General features: G+C 35.8%; 1 protein-coding gene across 1 annotated transcript in view; it reads right to left on the bottom strand.

Moving 5' to 3' along the window:
- Positions 1–2,992: 2,992 nt before the first annotated feature.
- Positions 2,993–21,781, bottom strand: part of LOC135216329 (acetyl-CoA acetyltransferase, cytosolic-like) — a 99,105-nt gene continuing 80,316 nt past the window's right edge. The window contains exons 6-7 of the mRNA XM_064251518.1: positions 16,547–16,709; positions 2,993–7,822 (exon numbers count right to left, since the gene is read on the bottom strand). Coding sequence (XP_064107588.1) covers positions 7,704–7,822; positions 16,547–16,709 — 282 coding nt within the window. The 3' untranslated portion in view covers positions 2,993–7,703. The remainder of the gene's footprint in view (positions 7,823–16,546; positions 16,710–21,781) is intronic.

The raw sequence follows: 21,781 nt of genomic DNA, 5'->3' as shown, positions 1-21,781 counted from the left end.
TCCTGTAATATTTTATAAAATGTGTATACTGTAAGTTTAGACTCATCCTTGGAGTGCAACCATACAGTAACCAAAGGCTTTTAAAATACCTCAAAAATTTATCAAGTGGGAGACACTTAGCTAATTGCTAGTGATCATACCTAAACCAAGAACTAAATGTCCAAACCAGAGAAAATGTGCAGAGGAGGAGGACCTACTGCAAAAGAATAAATCCCTACTTCTAAATCATGTACAGGTCCAAGAATATCTATCAACCTTTTGTGAAGTGGAAATACCAAATTACACGACACGTTTTGTTTACACAGGAAAGGCATTTACTTAAAAGTACAAAAAACTAGGAAAAATGCAATGAGTGCTTCATTATTTCCAGAAGTGTAATTAAATAAACTGTTCAAAAGAACATGGCCATTCCATTAGGACAAGATAACTCTGAAGTGCAAAATCCTGAGAAGAGAGAATTGGGTTAAGAGAGTCCAAGCTTTCATATGAAGCAAAATTTAAGCCCTATGGTTGTTTGTCATCTTAACCTTACTGAGAGCCCAAGGTGCTGATATTACCATTTTAGGACCTCTGGAGGTACTAGTCAAGCATATTAATTTCCAAAAACAAATAAGGATCAAAATGCTCTTCTCAAAATGTCTCTCTGAAATCCAAAACAAGGCTTCCAGCATTTGAGGGGCACAACCTTACACCTGCTGATCATATGAAGAATAAATATAAACAATTAAAAACCTGTATAGTACTGACATTCTTACCTCTGAAATATGTAAATAACACTGAATGAGAGATTCGCACACAATAATGGGCCCAGCATCATGATGGAGCCCTTCACAACCTAATCAGAATAAATTAAGAAAGTAAAATTACACTGCAATGAGTATTTTCTTTAACAACCTCCACAAAAATCCTCACTGGATATCTTTGATACTAAAACCAGAATATTTAACACGCATCTGGTTGAATACACCAAACAAGCAAATGAAAAGTAAATATTTTGCCTTTCATAATTTTAGGAAGACTTTTTAAACCATCCCCATGCATATCTGTATGCAACTTCAACAAATATCTTAAATACAAGTACTCCTCATTTAACGACATATACTCGTTTTACGACAACTTAGTTACGATGACAACATCAAGAGAAAAAAACCCATAAAATTAAAATAAAAACATTGCCAATGGTGGCCAAGAGAAAGGCTATTCAGTGCCAATAATCTAGCCTAGCCTAAATTTTGAAAACCTTGAAATCTATGGCTAAAACAATAAATACAGCTTTTCTGGGCTCAGCCCGTGTCGCTACGTGAAACGTCCCTTTAGCACACATTTCTAAGGTAAATTATTGCTAATGAAAAGGATTTCACTGGGCGACACGGGCCCTTGCCCAGAAATAGATTTTTCCTTCGTCAAAATCCCTTTAACATACTTTGTAAAGAAAAGCTATACAGTTGAAACTCTTAAAGTCGACATTGTATGGTCTAGGAACTCCACTGGTTTTTATAATTTTTTATACAACTGTGTATTTACATAGTATTCGATGTCACCCATGAGATCAGAAGATACTAGAGGCAAGATGTGCAAGTGTAAATCTTATCAATGCTAGAAAATGCTTATCCCATTAGCGAATAGTTTAGTGTTAACTTTCCTCAACAGATGGTGTTGAGCTTTGTTTACTTTTTGACGGTGACATTCAAATGCCTCATGATCGCCGAAATTCATTCATTATATTTTCATCTCACTACCCTCTACAACAAAAATAAATGATGAAGAAAGTAATAGCGATAATTATGAAATACCAAATTTAGAACATGAAAGTCACTGCTAAGTAATGTGCAGATTCTGAGATAAAGTTTAGTACTGTATTGACTTACTAGTAGGCTAACTTGGTATTGTAGGCTAAATGTGTTAAAGTAGTACACTATTTTAAAGAAAATTATACATTATGAATTTATAAAATGATGAAGTTAAAATATATGAGTAATAAAATGATAAAGTTGTCAGAACTTTGCCAAGTATAGTAGGCTACGTCGGAAACTAGTTCTGTGTATAATATATGACTGAAAATTAATGCTAATAGTCGAAATAAAGAGAATAATGAATTTAATAACAAATTTGTTTACGACATGGTCACTGGAATGGAACGCCGTCGTTAAACGAGGAGTACCTATGAACATTCAAGATGATGATTAAGTTAATCTTGTCATGTTACCAGTATTACATTAGTACCCATCACATTATTGCATTGTTCTTAGAAAAACCTAGCACATCACTGCATTTCAGTGTTAACTGTCCATGTCCACTGACTTTTCATCTGCACATTACGCTACGTATGCACTTTTTTTCAAGTCGCACAAAATACAACCCTGAAAACCTAGCCTAAATACTATAATTACTACAATCCAATTACAACACCACAGAATATTTTTAACCTGCAAGATGTTTCTTTTTGAAAGTGTGTCACCACTAAACTATATTGAAATGAGCAAAATTTAATCTATAAAAATGAAATATTTTTTATACAGAAAACTAGCTAGTACAATAAACTCATATACACAACCTGGTCTTGCACACTTACTTGTTTTGAGAACAGAATTTGTACATTTTTGCTTAACTACATATTCCGAAACACTGCAAAATGTAAGTGAGAGAGAAGACAAAAGTGCAGAGCTAATCTAAAAAACTTAAAATCTATGTATGAAAGTATTAATTTACAGAAATATAGTGTATTTCTTAACTATTCTGGCAATAAAGTGTTTTGGCTTTTAGGTCCACTATATGCAAGCATAATAATCTGAATACAGTAGCAAAGTTTGGAATGGTACAGGAATGGAATATAGCCTGACTGATTTATGCCCACTGCTGTTGTAACTAATATGGTCATCAACATGTAATACTTTAAGGTCCAATGCCACCAATAAGCAAGGACAATGTCTTTTATTTAATTGAGCCTATTTTGGGTCAAGTGGTAAAAAGAAATTGCAATGAAAAAAATAAGAGTAAGGTATTATACATATTTACTTGAAATTAAATGAATTTAACAACCTTAAAAATGCGGGATAAAGGAAAAGTTCAATTTTCATATTAAATTATAGTAAACTTTGAGCATTTAGTAAAGTGGTAATGGGGTTGAGAATAAAATCTAATGTACCATACTGTACACTTTGATCAACAAGTCATGGAAATAGGAAGATTAATTATATAATAATTAAAGTTTGAACAAACACATATATGTATATACAGTAGTACCTCAGACTTCAAACTTAATCCATTCCAGAAGGCTGGTCGAAATGATTTGCTCGAAATATGAAACAAACTTTCCCATAAGAAATAAAGGGAATCAGGATAACTTGTCCTAGCCCACCCAAAAAAGTCCTCCTTTTTAAACATTTTTCTATTATTAATGTGTTCAAAAGTTATATTACAAGTGTCAAGTAATAAAACAGTATATTTATTGAGTAAAATTTTTGAAAACTTTATGTATAAGCCAAAAAATCACTTTACAAACTGTTTGGTAAAAATGGTGCATGGCTAGCCAGGATTGAGGTAGGAGAGACAGGATCCCCTCAAGGAAAAAATGGCTGCAATAGGCAAAGGTTGATATCAAAATCAATTTTATTCAAATTTTTCAAGGATAATCAAAGAAATCAATAAGAGAGAAAGTAATCAACTTCTGGCAGATATGAAAACAACTGAGGCATGTATCATTTTTGACATGTTTTGAACACTTGGATCTTAAGTGCAAAGAGGGGATTAAGTATGCCACTACACACTAACTTAATGTTGGTAAACTGCAGAATTTAACATTATAAGCCAATAAACACGGGGACTTTGCAAACAAATAAGTAAAGAATGCAAGTAAGAAAAGTTAAGAAAAATAAAAAACTTTTCACATGGAAGTTGTTTAAACAAGAAATTGATGATGTAAAGCAGCTGAATGCGACAGTGTATTTCATGATTTGGGGACGAGTTACTTTTACAATGCTAAAATTTCGTAAAAAGCAAGTGTCGCTCGATGGGTATTTACCTGTAACAAACAGAAGTGATTCTAGCAAATCGAATTAAGTGAAAGCAAATGGGTGAAACACAGTGAAAAAGAAAAATCATCCAGCCTAGTTCCAGTGGTTGGTATAGCTGGGAAGTCGGGCGAACCACATCTCTCCCCCCTCTCCTCTCTACCATCTGACTCGTTGCAGTCCCAAACACTTGCTCAAGTAAGACTCTTGATTTTTTATTGTTATTGTATTGCATTTGATCTTTTTATATTGTATCATTATGTTAAATTTATTGTGAAATTGCTTTTTATTTTTTATGTGAATTGTTACTGCTTTTAAGTACAAATAGTAATGTTTTTACTCTCTTCTCTTTCTCTCCTACACAGTATAAATGCTCGCTTTCTCTACCTATATCAAGTCAGCTATGCGTCACCACAGTGACATAATTTTGTTGATCTTTAATGCTATATCTTATTTTGAAATGCTTTATTCTTTTATTTATTTTGTTGACTGTGGTTATCATGTGGGTTATTGCCTTTCTTTTTCATGTAAGACGTGATAGGACATCGACTACAAGCTTAGACAAGATTATCATTCAGGTCAAAGTCCGAGTATTTGTTCCACAAACACCAAAAAATTTCTTCTAAAATTTTGTTTAAAAAACGGAATTTTGGCATAAGAAACACTCGACAAACGAGGTACTACTGTCCTCAATAAATTACCTTGTGTTAGCCTAACTTTTAGTGCAGCCTTACATCCACTACATAAAACTAATATAGTACAACATTCTTTACGTCCCAATTTCACACATAGTTGAGAAAAAGGAAGATTTTAAAAATACCTTACGTATATTATATCATAGCAATTATGCTATAGAACATGTCCTTATGTTGTCAAAGTTACTTATCAGAAAAAAATCTTATCTAAAGTGCCACTTTAAAAGTGTAGTCACAATAAACATCTACAAAAATATTATTTAATAAAAATCTAAACTTGTCAACAATTACTATAATTCCCAGTTATATACACCTTTCTGAATTATTCATTATATAGGTAGATATATCTATGTTTTTGAAAAGGCACCATTCACATTTGAGCATTTCTAAAAAATGTCAAACAATGCAGAAATAACATAACATTTTGTAGCACAGAAGCAGCATTCAAAACACTATAAAGCTATGTCATGAGATATTGATGAGATTGTATGGGTGAGACTACAGCACAATAAGCTGAAAAAAACTTTTAAACACTATCATAGAAAATTTCAAGCCATGGCAACCACTGCATCTTTGATAACAAAAAGCATACAGCCATATAATAATTAAAAAACAGCATCATAGATGATTCTAGAGTAAGTGTTTCATGTACCTCTATTCTCCAGTCATTCTATCTGTGTATGAATTTTGGAGTTAAAATCAAAAGGAATGCTACATGCCATGAGCTTAAGTTTACAAAAAATTTCTATGCACTGTACAAATAATATATTTAAAAATATCATTCTCCCTTATGAAATGAAATATAGCATCAAGTTAGTAACGGGAACCCTTTTAAGCTCAAAATAATTTCCATGGATCTCATGCCTACAACTTGCATTAAGAATTTTTATCTTTACAAAGGAACTACAGAGATCATCTGTTTTGATCTGTATATTTAGAAATCTTTATCAATAGAAAAATCCCTTTCAATGCATAGAAACAAGATTACAGTCACTACCCGACTTACGAAAAAATTACGTTCCAGACAGCTGTTGGTATCCTGAATTTTTTGTTAAGTTGGTTATTAGGATGTCCATAATTTTTGTTGCTGTTTACATTCACAAATTGACTCAGGACTCATACATTATATTATACTCACTGCATTTTTAAGGCATGCAGTAATGTATTATAAAGTTTTGGTGTTAAAACGGTAAACACAAGAAAATAAAATTCACAGCAGCATCTGAGATATCGAAAGTTCACAAAGTAAACAATGCATACCACCATCAATTTGCAAAAATATAAACCAAATATTTCCTATGGGGAGAGGAAATTTAGAAAATGGGAATTCATCAAAGAACAAGTTAAATTGGGATGACAAAAATAATTAGGATTCGAGTACGAAAGAACATTCTCATAATTGTAAGAATACATGGTATTAATCACAAGAATCCTTAGGATAATCAGGGAAGTGGTTAAAGGAACAAGGTTGTCTTCTTCCTCATGTCGTTTTGTTCTTGGCAAAAAATATTACATGCAGAGTAGGTGCCAGAGCAACATTTGAACTAACGGGTGGCAAAGGGAAGTGCTCCAAACAATTTTAGCTTGCAACCCCCTCTGTTCATATCTGAATGTTTGTGACATGAATGTCCTTAAGTAGGGTAGTGACTGTATACAATTTTAAGGAAATGACAAAGCATGAGACAATATCTTACACTTAGGAAATTGAACTTCCTATAATTTATCAAAGTTATGTCATATAATATTATATTTTCACTAAAACCTAGAGTACACAAAGCATAATCAACCACTAAAAATAACTTTTGACAGAGCTGCATTTTTAAACATACAAAGCCAGTACATTGCATTTTATGTTCTCAATATAAACTCTAACCATGGAAAGTTTATGTATCAGCTAATGACAGTATGAAAAGGGAGTACTGCAGCTCCCGACAGGCTTGGGTAACTGATAAATGATTTCTATATACATATATCTAACCTTTTCAACCACCATATTTTTGGGCTAACACAATGGCTAGGAGTCACTGACTTGAAGTGATAGGGAACTTGTTTCCTTTTCACTCCTGCCGAGGTCTAAAATTCTTCCTATTTTCCTACCATCTCCATTCATCTTCCCTTTTTTGGTAGTTCCTTTGTTTTTTCTTTTTTTCTTTGGGCTTGAGCCAGACAATGGCACCTGGTGTCTGTCCAAATGTTCTACTTTCAAAACATTTAGGATTTAATAAATTATGAGTAGAGAAGACACTTGACATTACCTACTAGAACTTGGAGATCCAGAAAATGCAATCTTGTCTAATAACACAAGAACACTGGGTAACAGGTGAGGCAAGAGGTCCTGTTATAGCACATATCAAAGGTCTTGGAAGACCACAACCATGGAGATTTCTCTTGTGCTAAGCACAGCAGGTTTACTAAGATTACGAACTAGCATCATCATTTCAAAGTACCTTACAAGCAAATATTGGTAGCATTTCATGGTTACAAATTAAATACATGTACAATAATTGAGATTAAAAGAACAACATTTGTTTGTTACTCTATCAAACTTAACAAAGCATAAAAAATCCATTACCTAAAATTCAATAATAATAACAACTGCCAACTACAAGCATGGAGGATCCAAGAAATTTTGTTCAATAGGACAAATAATTTGGAACACCAGAGTTTTAAAAAAATTCTTTTTGGAGCACCAAGGTAAAATAAACACTGAAATGATTTTAAGTAGAAGCAAGGGTTAAGGGAGATCACAATTGTAGGACAAATCCTCTGCACTAACCTCATTGTTACATTACATAACAGTAGTGGAAAACCAAATTATTTTAGCATAAAAGCAAGTGTTGGCAGTATATGTCATGGTAACAACCTAAATAAACTATAAGAGTGTGACACATATTTGTTCACCTTAAAAACATAACGAATATAATATAAAATATCCATCACCTAAAATGTAATAACTGTATAACATATTTTTTTAAAACCAATCAAATTAATTCAGATTTTAACTCCTCTCAACACACACTGCAATACCCATACCACCTCCAACACAGAGAGCTGCTACTCCACGTTTCTTGCCGAGCCTAATCATTGCATGTATTAAGGTCACCAAAATTCTTGCACCTGTTGTCAGAAGGAGAAAATATGTTACTCCATTGAATCAGTTTCATCAAACTAATTTTAAGCTCATTTACAAAATAATCTTCTAGGACAGGCCTGCTACCAGTTTTGGAATTATAAATTATGGTCTTTTTAAATACCTTATAAAAATAATGATTATATGTATAAATATTCCCAAACCATATTTATACTCTTTCATAAGGATTTTTTATTCATTTGGTCATTGAAAATGAGTTTATTGGGACTGCAAGTCAAAGTCTGATAATCACAGGGTTCCTCCATAGGATCCGCTTTCAAATGATTTGAAAATTGAAGCATAAAAGTTTATCTAAATGGGAAAAAATTTTTTTCATAAATTCACCATAAATCAAAATATTGTGCTAGAGACTTCCAAAATAAAGGTAAATGATTGAATATTACTAGAATGTAAGAGTTTTAGCTTACAATTGCGTTTTTCGACCATTTCGGTAGAGTCAAAGTTGACTGAAGGTTGAAATTTTGGCACTTATTGTTATTTATATAAAAAGATTTCAAAACTGATGAAAGCTACAACCATGAGTTGTTTTTAGTTGTATTCTACATAAAATTGCGCACATTTTCATATATAATACTCCAAGTAACGGCTAATATAAAATGGTGCAAAAATTATGTCAAAGTGACGAAATAATTTCTGAGATGTGTCGCTGATGTTTTTAGTGCGAGAAGAAAGAAATTCACGCTTGCGCGCCTGGGTAACGATTGTAAACAAAACAACGCCTTAATCCGTGAGCTCCCAGCATCCCCCAAGGCACGTGATTCAAAAGTTTTCGCCTGGTAGGCCTATAAGTATTTTTCCGCAAATTTTTAAAAAAACTTTTTATATCGACGTATCATACGTCCAATTGGCACCCAACAGACAATTTTTGTCGACATATAATACATCCAATCGGTGTTTAAGGGTTAATTACCATTACATTATTTATCTTTTATCAGCGTGAAAACAACAGTAATATGTTCTTTAAGACCAGAAGTTTTGATTAAAATGATTCTCTCTCAATTTTATCAACGGTTGTGTTTGATGGCATAAGTTTATGAGGGTTTTATCTTTGATGCCAATGCATGATAATAGTCATTAGCAGGTCGAAAAGTGTTCTAAGATTCAGCTACAACTTGGTTTGAATTTAACAGTATGTTTCCTCTTTGATCTTTTATCTATAGCAAACAAAGTTATTACCTAAAAATATATCAGTTCTATCCTACATAGCGTCATTTATAACATAACTACGGTAATTCTGTACTATAGTACGATGGTTTAAATACAAGCCAAATGGATGTTGTTATCCAACTCGGTTGTACTTGGCAAACATTGTTTCTCGTTCGGTAGTTCATGGCTGTACACATTTACGCAACGAGTATAATGTTAAAACAATATTTTCATCATTCTTTTTGTACGCTGCTGCTTGCACCCGTTACGAGCGAAATTTAAAAATATTTTCAAAATATTGTGGTATCAGTATTAATTGCTAACCCCATCGTACAATCGGATTATCGTGATACAAATTAACATAACTTGAAATCTACCTGTCCGGTGATTGTGTTATAACTCTATAGTGACAATAATAGTAATAGTAATCTTAATATTGCACACTATATTTCAATATACAAAAATGCTCTCAGTTCTTATGTTCCATGTAATATGTCCTACCCTCTTTTTCATGTATTCTGTTACTTAACACTGATTATATTTGCAAGCACCATTAATATCACTTGCTTTATGTATCAAGGTCTTCATAATTTTCAGAGCTTAGCAAGTCAATAACCAAAGGACTGACACCTTTTAAGCAAACACCCTAAGCAAGCTTTGAAATCTTTTTAAACAAATTGTTTGGATACGATTCATACCTTTAAAACACAATTTCTGCTACTCCTATCCAAGGACAGGAAGCTCATTATCAGAAAGAATCAAATAATATAAATTTTCGTAAGTCACAAAGAACCTTGTGTTCTTTGACAAAGATATTCTAGGTTTCTAAAACCACAAAACAAAATGTGTTAATTTTGACTCTTCCAGGCTTAACCTTTGAGAACAACACTAGGTTTTCTAAAACCACAAAACAAAAGGTCAACTTTGCCTATTCCAGTTCTAGGTTTTCTAAAATCTCTAAACAAAAGGATAACCTTGGCTTTACCAGACTTAACCTAAGTAAGTTTTAACTGCCAAGCAGGAAAGAGAAGTATTTCCTCTTCCCAACCAAAGAACTTGAATTGAAATTCTTACAGTTCTCTGAAAAACTTACCCTTAGCATCATTCTCTGCTCTCAAGCAAAAAAATAAAATAGCATTCCACTTTACAGCAGCCTTAAGGAGAGTGCTTCCAATATATTTACTCTTTAACTGTCATTGTCCTATAAAAGTTTCATAATAAATAATTTAAGTGAGCTCATTCCAGAGGCTCAAAAAGGATTTGCTGATAAAATTTAGGCCTTCACCTACATTCCAGAGCAAGATTGCTACTGAGTTGCAGGAGCTTCAATCTCAACAAATCTTGACACACTAAGGTGCTGATCGGCCACATCTTATTGCACATGACGTAATACCAAGGAAAACATGGTACGTTAAGCTTTGAAGTAGATAGGACAAATATTTTACTACATCTAAGAAAGCAGAAAACATTTGATGCCTATAGGGTTACAGGTGCTGAATATTCCACTAGAATGGCACACTGAGCAATACTTAAACCACTGCTTCTGATACAAGGTCATGGTTGTTTTCCACTTAAGGACAGAACCCACGATACCTTTGAAAATCCCCTTATTAGGAGGAGACAATTAGGCATCTTCAAGCGGTTAAGTCGGAGATGTAAAAGTGTCATTAGTTTAAGTTGATTTCTCCTTAACAGAATAATAAGAGATCTCCTGAGAGAGCTAGAAAGTAAAAAAAAATCACCGCCTCTAAAGCTACTATAGCTCAACAGAAGTCATTGATCAATTCTTGTATTTGAAACTTGCTCAATATGTACTTTCTTAGAGTAGATAAAGAGGAAAGGCCTATTAGTCTGAATCAGGCCAAACTAAAAGAAATGCATCTACCGCTCAAGCCTGAGAGCCATCAATGGAGTAGTAATAAGTCCACATCTGAGCGCTCCTCTAATCCCACAACAATGTTGAACCTGCGGATGTAACTCCCACTCAGTAGTTAGTTTTGTTCTTCCTGAATCATCAAATACCAAAAAAATTGCCTTTCTGCAGAATAAACTATCAAAGCAATACAGGCAATCCCCGGTTATCAGTGGGGGTTCGATTCCAATGGCTTGATGATGAGTGAAAGTCGCCGATAACCAAAAATCGGCGTTTATTGGCACCAATAACTGTTTCTGAACAGGGATAAATCTACTAGGAATCTTCGATGGTCTTTCCACCAACTTGATATCCTGTAGGCTCTACCAGGTGTAGTGCTGATCATTCTATGGTGTATTGGAAGTCACCATACTACTGACACTTGTCAAAATTCTTTGTTTTGTGTTATCAGACAGGGAAAAAACCAATTGCTGGTTTAAGAAGAAAATAGTCAACTCTTAGCTTCATCACCCCTCCTACAGAACCTGGCAAAAATTATGGTCCTGGATTACTAACAAATTACTGTAATTAAAGTTAACTGTAATTAATGCTTCCGTATGGGCTGAAATTCTTCAAGAAGTGGCTATTTATCTTCTGACAGATAAGCCTGCAAATTGCAAGTATCCCTACATCACCAGGGGAGCTAGAGAAGTCAACTGAAAATTATAATGCACAGAGCCTGAGCCAGGTGAAGCAACAGATTCTTGGCCTTTGGAATACTGTTGACAGAGTTGGCCAACTTGAACCAGTTGACTCAGTAAAAAAGAATTCTTGCCTCCTAAAAGTTGACAACATATGCCTACGGGCACCACATTCCCTATGAATACTTATAGAGGCGCTGTACATGAACTAAAACAAAATGCCCTAAGCAGCAATACCTTCTCTGTAAATACACCTCAAAGGAACTAGGGTGACTGAAGATGTACTGGTATGGGATAAATGTCACCTAAACAACCAGCAAAACATCCGATTGTTCTTTTGGAAAGTTACTAAAAACATTCTGGAAAAACCAAAAAGCCCTGGGACAGAGACAAAGTTGTACAATCTTGATATGTCCTACACTGTCTGCCAATCTCCGGTTGCTTATGGAGCTGGGAAAAAGTCGGAGGTAAAATCCAAGCGAATTACTGACACCAGCTCCACTTCATTCTCTCTAATTTACAACCCCCCTACTAAAGAATAAGATACTTCTGCTGGAGAAGACAGAAAGGAAGAGCTATAAGGGACTTAACAAATGGAGGGGAACCTAAAAAGAATCATAACTCTCCTTCAGTGCCTCCATCACTTTGAGGTTCTGCTCATCTGTCTCTCCCAGTAAGCCAGGAGGCCTGAAATTGGCCATCTACCAGAACCTGGGGCTGAACTGATCCCCAAAAGTTACAAGATATGACTTACCAATATATCCTCCCTTATCACCTTAAAGAGAGCCAGGCTTAGAGGGTGACCAACATAAGAAACCAAAACAGTTGCTGTATCCTGTGCAGCATAAGCCTTTACTACAAATAGGAGCTGAAGTGTTTTCACTTCTTCCAAACTGGATTAGTAGAGGTGTGGCGGGATCACACGCAGAGCAACAAAGCAAGCAAGGTCTCCAAAGTTACTTTAATCATAACAGACAAATTTTCCCACACTCACACTTTCCCCTATACGTTACTTTTTACATGCAGGACAATTGGCTTACTGAAACACAAACACATGTACGTACTCACATAGGACTCCAGATACTCAGGGCCAGGCACTGTGCTGTCTGCTGTACGTATATATGGCTAGGCGAGACACCACCACCGCCGAGAATCACAACACAACACAACCAACTGAGAACTAAAACCATACAACAACTTAACAACCTGACAAATCACTGAGCAGACGAACGCCAACAGCTCGAAACAACACAACAACCATACAACAACTCAAACCCAGCACACAAACCACCAACCCCAACCACCAAATCACTGGCACCAAAATGCACAACCAAACTCACCACAACCACACGAACAACACCAAAATCAATCAAATCACACCAAGTAACACTGGCTACTTCCGAATCTGGCTGACCGTCTTTTTTTGACTTGCTGACTCTCTACGACTCTCGTAACAGACATTTGCCACTGATATACTCGGCGATCGCCACAACAGACAATACCCACATACTTACGCTTGCCATCAAACCACTCGCATTTATCCCTCTCTCTCTCTCTCTCTCTCTCTCTCTCTCTCTCTCTCTCTCTCTCTCTCTCTCTCTCTCTCTCTCTCTCAAGCAACCATCGAAGACGTCAAATTTAAACTACCATCTTATTCCTCCATGGAGGCAGTCCCCTGGATACAATGGGGGTTCCGTTCCTGGCAGGGCATTGTAAGCTGAAAATCACCTTAACCCAAATCATCATAATTATGGGAATAAATAGTACTTACAGTGCTGTTACAGCACCATAAGTCCAGGTTAAAGTGCCGTAAGGCAGGTAATGGAGCCTTAAATCAACTTATGACACTGAAAAATTGTGGTTAACAGCGCCATGAGGCAACCGCTGTAAGTCCAGAATGACATAACCCAGAGACTGCCTGTATAAACATGAAAACATTTACCTGCAGTATCAGAAACAGCACAAGTTAAAAAACTAACACTTTTCCTAACAAAACTCCTACACTTAAACCAGGCTACACACACACACTAAGCTGGTGCCTAAACCTTTCTAAGCTGACAGAAGAGGCAATTATATAGAGCAAAGGTTCAATAACATAAAAAATACTTCAACAATCTAAACAGAGACTTTGTTTCAGTATGTCCAAAGCACTTGTCAGTCTCAAGATCCTCTTTCAAAGGAACAAGATAGAGAAAAGTGAATCTACGACCAAAGATGGTTTAAGTGCAAATTAAGTGCCTGTATCATAAGAGGAGATGTTCCATGACTTCATTAAAAACCAGAAGACAAACTCCAGTAGACTTAATGTGTACCAGAGTACGTTACAAAACTCGCTCTAATTGAAGGAGAAAGCTTGGGTTCTCTTTCTCCAAATATTTAAAGGACTCCAAAATACTCAAAGACAACCAAAACCAAGACCAATTCTTTATCTGGCCTTTTTCTTCAACTTTCCACAAGAGGGAGACAGCAGGTGACAGGAGATGACAACTGGCAACATGAGGGGGACCTGGATTGGTTCTCTAACCAATTCTGATAAACCCTGTACTGACCAAAATAAGATTTATGTACTGTTCTAACTTCTCAATACACTTTCCTGAATCGAAAGGGGAGCAGAAGTAGTAGCTAATGAGGAAATCTCAGTACTAACTAAAGCATTAGCAAGGGAAAAACCTAGACTGGGTATGAATAACTACAGATGCAGGACATGGAGATTGAGGAGAAATGACAGGTTGGTGAACTGATCTAACTAGTAGTTGCTTTAGCAATCCATCTGTTTCCCTTTATACTAAAGAACTTAAGCAGCAAATCCTTTGCAAATCCCTACACCCTCACATATATTCTCAATATCACACTTTATACAGTGGAACCTCTACATACGAAAGTCCCTACGTACAAAAAATTCAGGTTACGAAAGCAAAGACGAAGATTTTTTTGCTTCTGTGTACGAAAATAATTCAGGTTGCAAAAGGGTAAATTCTGAGATTCGCCCGGGCCGCCAAAAACAATTTTAAAACTGGCGCGGCGCCAACTCGGTAGAATCGCCACCATCCTCCCGCTCTCCCATTGGTTCCCGAGACTAGTCACCGTCGTAAGATCCTGCTCTCCTATTGGTCAGCATCTGTCCCATCATGCTTCTATGTAAAGGCACTCCTTGACCATTTTTTGCGGCAGCGTTGTCGTAAACACCTGGAATTAATTCCTTCACATATATTTCGTTAGTTGACATAAATTCGTGTTAGTGATTTCCCTTTCGTTACACTGTAAGTTACTTTATCGTGTTGTGTGTGAACTTAATTACTTACATTAATAGCCATGGGTCCCAAGAACGTTGCTGAAGTTCACGGAAAGAAGAGGATGGTTTCACGGAGAGCGAAGATGGAGATAATCAAGAAGTGTTAATGTTTTCTGCCATTTGTTAATGTGTTTCATAAAGTTCAGTGTTAACGTTTTCTGCCATTTTTTAAAGTGTTTCGTAAAGTTAAGTGTTCATGTTTTCTGCTGTTTGTCCTCCCCCTCTGTCGCCACTTTCGGACATCACCTCACTCGAAAGGTAAAGTTCCACATTTTACTACATACGTACGTACATGTGTAAGTGTTTACATATATGAGGAATGTATGTGACATTCCATATATAAAAAATAAAAACTATGTTGTTAATTAAACCAATGACCCTAGGGGTCATATTGAACTTGCAGGAGTGTGATAGGCATTGATAATGTAATGTTGACTAAGCCTTGATGTGTTGTATCAGCGTCCTAATTTGTGGACACCTGTAGTCATCAAATCTATTGTTGTGTGAATCATCAACAATGCTTTCGCTTGAGAAACCATGTTGACCTATAACCCACAAACCGTGCTACATGACTTTTGTCTCATATGTTCATCTGTATGTATGTTCGTATGCTGAGCTAAGGTTTGCTCTCCTATGATTTTGTAATTGCATTGTATCTCAGACTTCTACTTCCTCTCCTGGAATCAAGTTCTCTTAACAACTTCTTGCACCTACTCAAGAGATGTAGTTTCACAAATACATTGTTAAGTTTACCAACATGAGTTTTAAACATCTTCGCCTTCATACCCAAAGAAGATACTGAAGAAACTTAAGAATTATCATTGCAATCGATGATACTCCACGAGGATGGGAAGTATACCAACAGATACTTGCATATAACATTGCAGGTCTTTATAACCTTGTTAGACAAAGGCCGAGCCCCTACACATGTACACACAGTATTTCTTGTACCCTCTACACTAATACACTTTATTTACAGGTACAGTAATGGTTAGGTTAAGTACTGAATGGTCCAAATTGTTGTATGTATTTCATTGTTTATTGGTCAATTTAGCTTTATTATAAAATTTACAGTGGTGTTTTTGTAGGGCTTGGAATGAATTAGGCAATTCACATGTAAAACGTAGTTCTAGATACCAAAAAATCAGGTTACGAAGGCTGCTTCGGAATGGATTAATTTCGTACCCTGAGGCACTACTGTACCATTGCATCCAGTACAAATAGTGTATGTCCTAAAAAAACAATATCCTGCTAACATCTGTTCTCAAGATCACAATTTATACCATTGCAACCAGCACAAACAGTGTGTATCTCCAAAAAACCAACATCCTGCTAACACAATAACCATTCATATAGAACCTGATGTTCTTAGCCTTGGTTACAGTGGAAGGCAACCTAAATAAAATTAATGTACAGTACCAAGATAGTAGCAAACAGCCATGAAATACCAACAAGCACCTACATAATGGTGGCAAGGAGAATTCCGACAAGAGCTAAAACAGTTGAAACACACCTGGTGAAGAACAGGTGTACTAGACAGTCATATAGGGTGCCATTCAATCTTTTGTTTGGAAGCTGACTTGTGTATTGGAGTGGGAATATAAGCTATCTTTAACAGTAGGTAAGATTCATCCCAAAAAGTAATACATTTTATTGAAAATTAAAATTACCAAAGACCACAGAAACAACAAACCCTTACCAGAAGCTCCAATGGGGTGTCCGAGTGCTATAGCACCTCCATTCACATTGACTTTTGAAACATCAAGACCAAGTTCTGCAATAACCGCCAGACTCTGAGCTGCAAAAGCTTCATTCAACTCCCAGAGATCAACATCATTTATACTCCAACCAGCCTTCTGGAGCTGAAAAACAATGTTAGGTTTACTAGAAATTGATGCACTTTACCTCATATGTACTTTGTCTCAGTTACATCCTCAGATAGTAATCCCTCAATTATCTTGATTAATAGGACCAAGGGCCCACCAGATAATGTTAAAATCTGGATAATGGTGAGTAAAATATATAGTGTGCAAGGGCAAGTTTCCTACTAACAAACGAGTTATGTTCCGGATCATCATTTGTATGTCGAGTTGTTCGTAAATTGGTTTTTAATATGTAAGGCATAATTTTTGTTGGTGTTTACATTGTCAAATTAACTCGGGAGTCATAGATTACATATTTTCACTGTATTTTTAAATCATACAATATTATAAAGAATTGCTTTGAATGCTAGAAAAGTAAAGAAGAAAATAAAATTTAGATTCATGTAACATTCAAAATTTAGTATTTTTTCCATGCTTTGAAAGTTATGAACTTTGAAAGAATTTCACAGGAGCAGCATCCGCATTAGAAGTACAAGGTATACACTGCACACCACCATGATGGCACCATCTATTGACAAAAATGTTTACTAAACATTTTCTATGGGGAGAGGGAATGTAGAAAATGGGAATTCATAAAAAATGAGTTAAATCACTTAACCTGAAATAAGTATGAATATTTTATGAGTATGAGCGAGTATTTGCCTGACTGTATGAAGAATACATGGTAGTTAATCACAAGAGTAGTACTCGGGATAATGAGGGAAGGGGTTGAACACACAGGTTCTTCTTCTTCTTCATGTTCCTAATATTCTTACAAGAAGAATTGGCTTGCAGAGCATACTCTGAACTTGTAACCCACCTGTTTGTATCTATGAATGTTCATAACTTGAGTGTTTGTAAGTAAGGTGATGACTGTACTGCATAGTGGTAAACACTTAATATTCCTAATTATCTATCTAATTTTCAAATATTTGTAACAAAATAAATTTTATAGTGTTCCCCATGTATTCGCAGGAGATGGGTACCAGACCCCCACCCCCCCAAAAAATAGCTAGAACACAATAATAGCTGAATCCCCTGTAAAAAACTTAAAACTGCCTATTTTTTTTACTTAAAACTCAAGAAAAACCCACTAAAAATATTCACACCTCGTCTTTTTAATACGTTCATCACAAAAAGTGCATTTTATGATGAAATTGATAAATGAAAGACAGGAATTTGTGGATATTTCGCAAAGAAAAATACCACTAATAGGTGAATTTTCTGCAAATAATGGGATATATGTTCCAGAGAGAAATCTGCGAATACGTGAGTCCGCAAATACGGGGTTCACTGTAGTATACACTTAAAAACAAAAAAACAACCACTTTCTTTTTCTCTTGTACATGACACTTAGTTCAGTAGGCTACACATTCATCATTTACAGCTGCAAACAATAAATATACTTATAAGCAACCTCCATTAAATTTTAAAACTGAGAACTGTACGCAAAAAAGTCACTATCTACCTTATTTTCCCATATTAGTAACAAATTAAACTTCATAAATGCACTAAAAAAACAAAAAAGTAACCCCATTTTTTTTCTCTCACACACATTTTTATTTTCAGCCATAAACACTAAACATGCTTATAAACAACAACCATCACACTTTAAGCTAAAAAATTTATACAAAAAGCAATTATCTACAAATATTTGTATCAAAATCAACTTCATAAATTACAGTCAAACCTGGGATTTTGTACTTTTCAAACTTCGACATTTTTCATCAAACTTTTGACTCTGGTTCTACACATCCGCTCAGAGATCATACACATGGATATACTCCTTCTGGTGGGGCATAGTGTGACTAAGCCCTATATCAAATGCCCAAACAAAGTATCCCACATGCTCTCGTGATCCAATCTGCCTTTGTTTCCTGCTGAATGAGCATCATCTCACACTTTATTCCACATTCGTTGTTTATTGTGTTTTTTTTTTATTGAGTGCAACTGCTAAACTAGCCATCATGGGGCCAAAGAAAGTTCTGATTACCAGCCCTTCAGTCAAAAAAATGTGAGAAACATGATAGACTTCAAGAAAGAAATCATAGCAAGCTGTCCAATCTCACTAGGATTAACTACATTAAGTCCATATTGTGAGGTTAGAAGGATGTTTAAATTGAAACAATTGTTGCCTCCTTACTTGTCCATATTTTTCTGGGGAGGAAGTTGATGTCTGTCGTCTTGCCTTTCACAACAGTCGGGTTTGGTATAGTAGCGTGTCAGGTTTCAGACACCAAAGCAGCATGGGTACTTGATTTGAAAAGCAGGTATTAGGTTACCTGTTATCTACGGCAGTGGAAGGATGTAGTCGTTAGTGGAGCAGTTTGTTTCTGGTGAGACAACTAACATGTTGTCTCTTTGACTTCGCCTTTTGTCATCAGTGTTTGTTGGGATGTGTTACTCTTCACAGTCATGGGCTGTTTCGATGACTACGTTGATTGATTGTGCGCATCCTCCTTCATTTGATTTATATAGATTTTTGGCATTATGCCAAGCACTGGAGAAACTAAGGCCATGCAGCGCAGAATCGGAAATTGACAGTAAAAAGTTTGAAAGGTGTTAGGAGAGGGTGGACAGTAAAATGGAGGAAGGATAATATGCAAGGAGGTACAGTAATACGAATGAAAGTAGTTGCAGGCAGGGGCCGAGGGGATGCTACAAAGAACCTTAAGTAATGCCTACATTGCACCGAATGAGGTGCACTGATGGCCCTACCCCCTATGGCGGTGCATCCTCTTTGACAGCTGGGTCTGTCTCAACGTCTCTGCAGTGTGTGTGTGTGTGTGTATGGCGCTGCCTTTAGAATGTATATTACCGCTGGGTTACAATTCTGATTGTTATTTCTGCTGTCTGTTTAGTGATTTATGTATTACTGGTGTTGCATGATTTTGATTTTGATTATTTATGCTGCTTAGTAATTTGTTGCTGCGATGTGTGCTGCTTGTAATATTTTAATTTCTTTGGGTTATGCATCTTCTGTGTGTTATGGCTTATGCTTTTCGATGTCTTTGCTTGTCCCATCTGCTGTCAGTCATTCCAGTTCCATTTCCTTTTTGTTTTTAAGATCCTGCTGGACCGAGTGCCGTCCATTACATTGGCGACTGTGACAGGATTTGGTTCTTTTTTGGCTGGCAGGGTTGTGACAGCATCAAAGAGAAAGTTTTGTGAATGTGTAGGAAAAAAAAAAAAAAATTCTGCTCGATAAGGTGGTGTGAGGTTAGGAGGTTGTTTAAATGGAAACAATCATTTGCCCATGGTGGGTTGTTGCCTCCTTACTTGTTCATGTTTTTCTGTGGGGCAAGTTAACGTCTTTCACAACGACAGTCTGGTTTAGTATAGCAGCAAGTTAGATCCCCGAAAGCAAAGCAGCATGGGTACTTGACTTGAACAGCAGGTATTGGTTACTGTCATGGTAATGGCTTCATAACAACGAATGATAAGTTAAAGGAAATGAAAATGCATTTTCTTCAAGTAGGTCTGCAGCAAAAAGGCATTCGCGCATGTGTTGGAGGTGCCTGTTCTGCATTTATCTTTGTTAGTAAGTTTGTAAATAAACCTTTGTTGTGTTTGTGTATCTTTCTATATTCATATCCCCAGTTTCAATTGTTGGTGTTGAATTCTTTTTGTTTATAATAATATCGAACTTGGAGTGGACCTCTCTCGGTTCGTAACAGTTACCTGTTGTCTACGGCAGTGGGAAGATGCAGCTGTTGGTGGAGCAGTTTGTTTCCAGTGAAACAACCAACCTGTTGTCTCTTCGACTTTGCCTTTCGTCATCTGTGTTTTTGGGATGTGTCCCTCTTAGAAGTCATAGGCTGTTTCAATGACTACGTTGATTGTCTATGTGCCTCCAATTTGACAGCTGGGTCTGTCTCGACGTGTCTGCGGAGATTGTCTTTTTTTTTTTTTTTTTTTTTTTTGTGGCGGTGCCTTTAGAATGTATATTACCTCTGGATTGCAATTATGATTGTTATTTACGCTGTTTGTTTAGTGATTATGTGTTAGTAGTGTTGCGTTATTTTGATTTTTATTATTTACGTTAGTGGTGTTGCGTGATTTTTATTTTTATTATTTATGCTATTAAGTAATTTATTGCTGTGATGTGTGCTGCTTGTAATATGTTAATTTCTTTGGGTTATGCATCTTGGGTGTGTTATGGATGGCTTATGCTTTTTGATGTAGCTGTTTGTCCATTTGTTATTTTACAAAGTTTTATTGTAAAGTAACTTGGTTGCGCTAAATCTTTTGTTTTTATATTAAATTCACTGACTTGTGTAATTTATGATTTATATTTATTTTCACCAAATCCCGACTCACTTGCAAATTTTGTAAATGACTTACGTGTATGTATCTGTAAATAATAAATTAATATTAAAGTAATTTTTGTGGTTTTGTTCTGCTAATTCCTCCTTTGTTTGTCCCTTCTGCTGTCAGTCATTCCAGTCCCATTTCCTTTTTGTTTTCAAAATCCTGCAGGGCCGAGTGCCGTTCTTTACAATATCAACAATCACTTCCACCCTAGCGAAGAAAAAAGAAATCACGTTAGTTGATATTGCGTAACGGGTAGTTTCATCAACAAAACTGAGATTGCAACTAGTCGAAGATGTTGAGTTGTTGTTCTTGGCGTGGATTAATGAAAAACAGTTACTGGGAGATAGTATGTCAGAAGTGATAATTTGTGAAAAAGCAAGGATGTTTTACTGACTACTGTTAGTAAATTTAAGGCCAGCAGAGTATGGTTCAAAAAATTAAAAAAGCAAAAGGGCATACAGTCATAAAGCATGTGGAGGCTGAAGGATTCCTCCCCCAGCAAGTCTTCGACTATAACAAAACATGCCTCTTTTGGAAAAAAAATGCCAAAGAAGGCCTACATCACAGAGGAGAAAGGAGCAATGCCTGGACACAAACCTATAAATAACTCTCTTGTTCTGTGGGAACACCAGTAGCGATTTCAAAGTGAAACTCTCCAAGTGTTCAAGAAAAACAATGTCATCAAGAATAAAGTGCCTGTGATGTGGAAGGCTAACAAAAAGGTACGTTTTCATTAAGTGGGTCAATGAAGTGTTTGG

The sequence above is a fragment of the Macrobrachium nipponense genome, chromosome 19, assembly GCF_015104395.2.
Source record: "Macrobrachium nipponense isolate FS-2020 chromosome 19, ASM1510439v2, whole genome shotgun sequence".
Taxonomy (NCBI): domain Eukaryota; kingdom Metazoa; phylum Arthropoda; class Malacostraca; order Decapoda; family Palaemonidae; genus Macrobrachium; species Macrobrachium nipponense.
The sequence above is the reverse complement of the archived record's forward strand: the minus strand, read 5'-3'. Positions and strand labels throughout refer to the sequence as shown.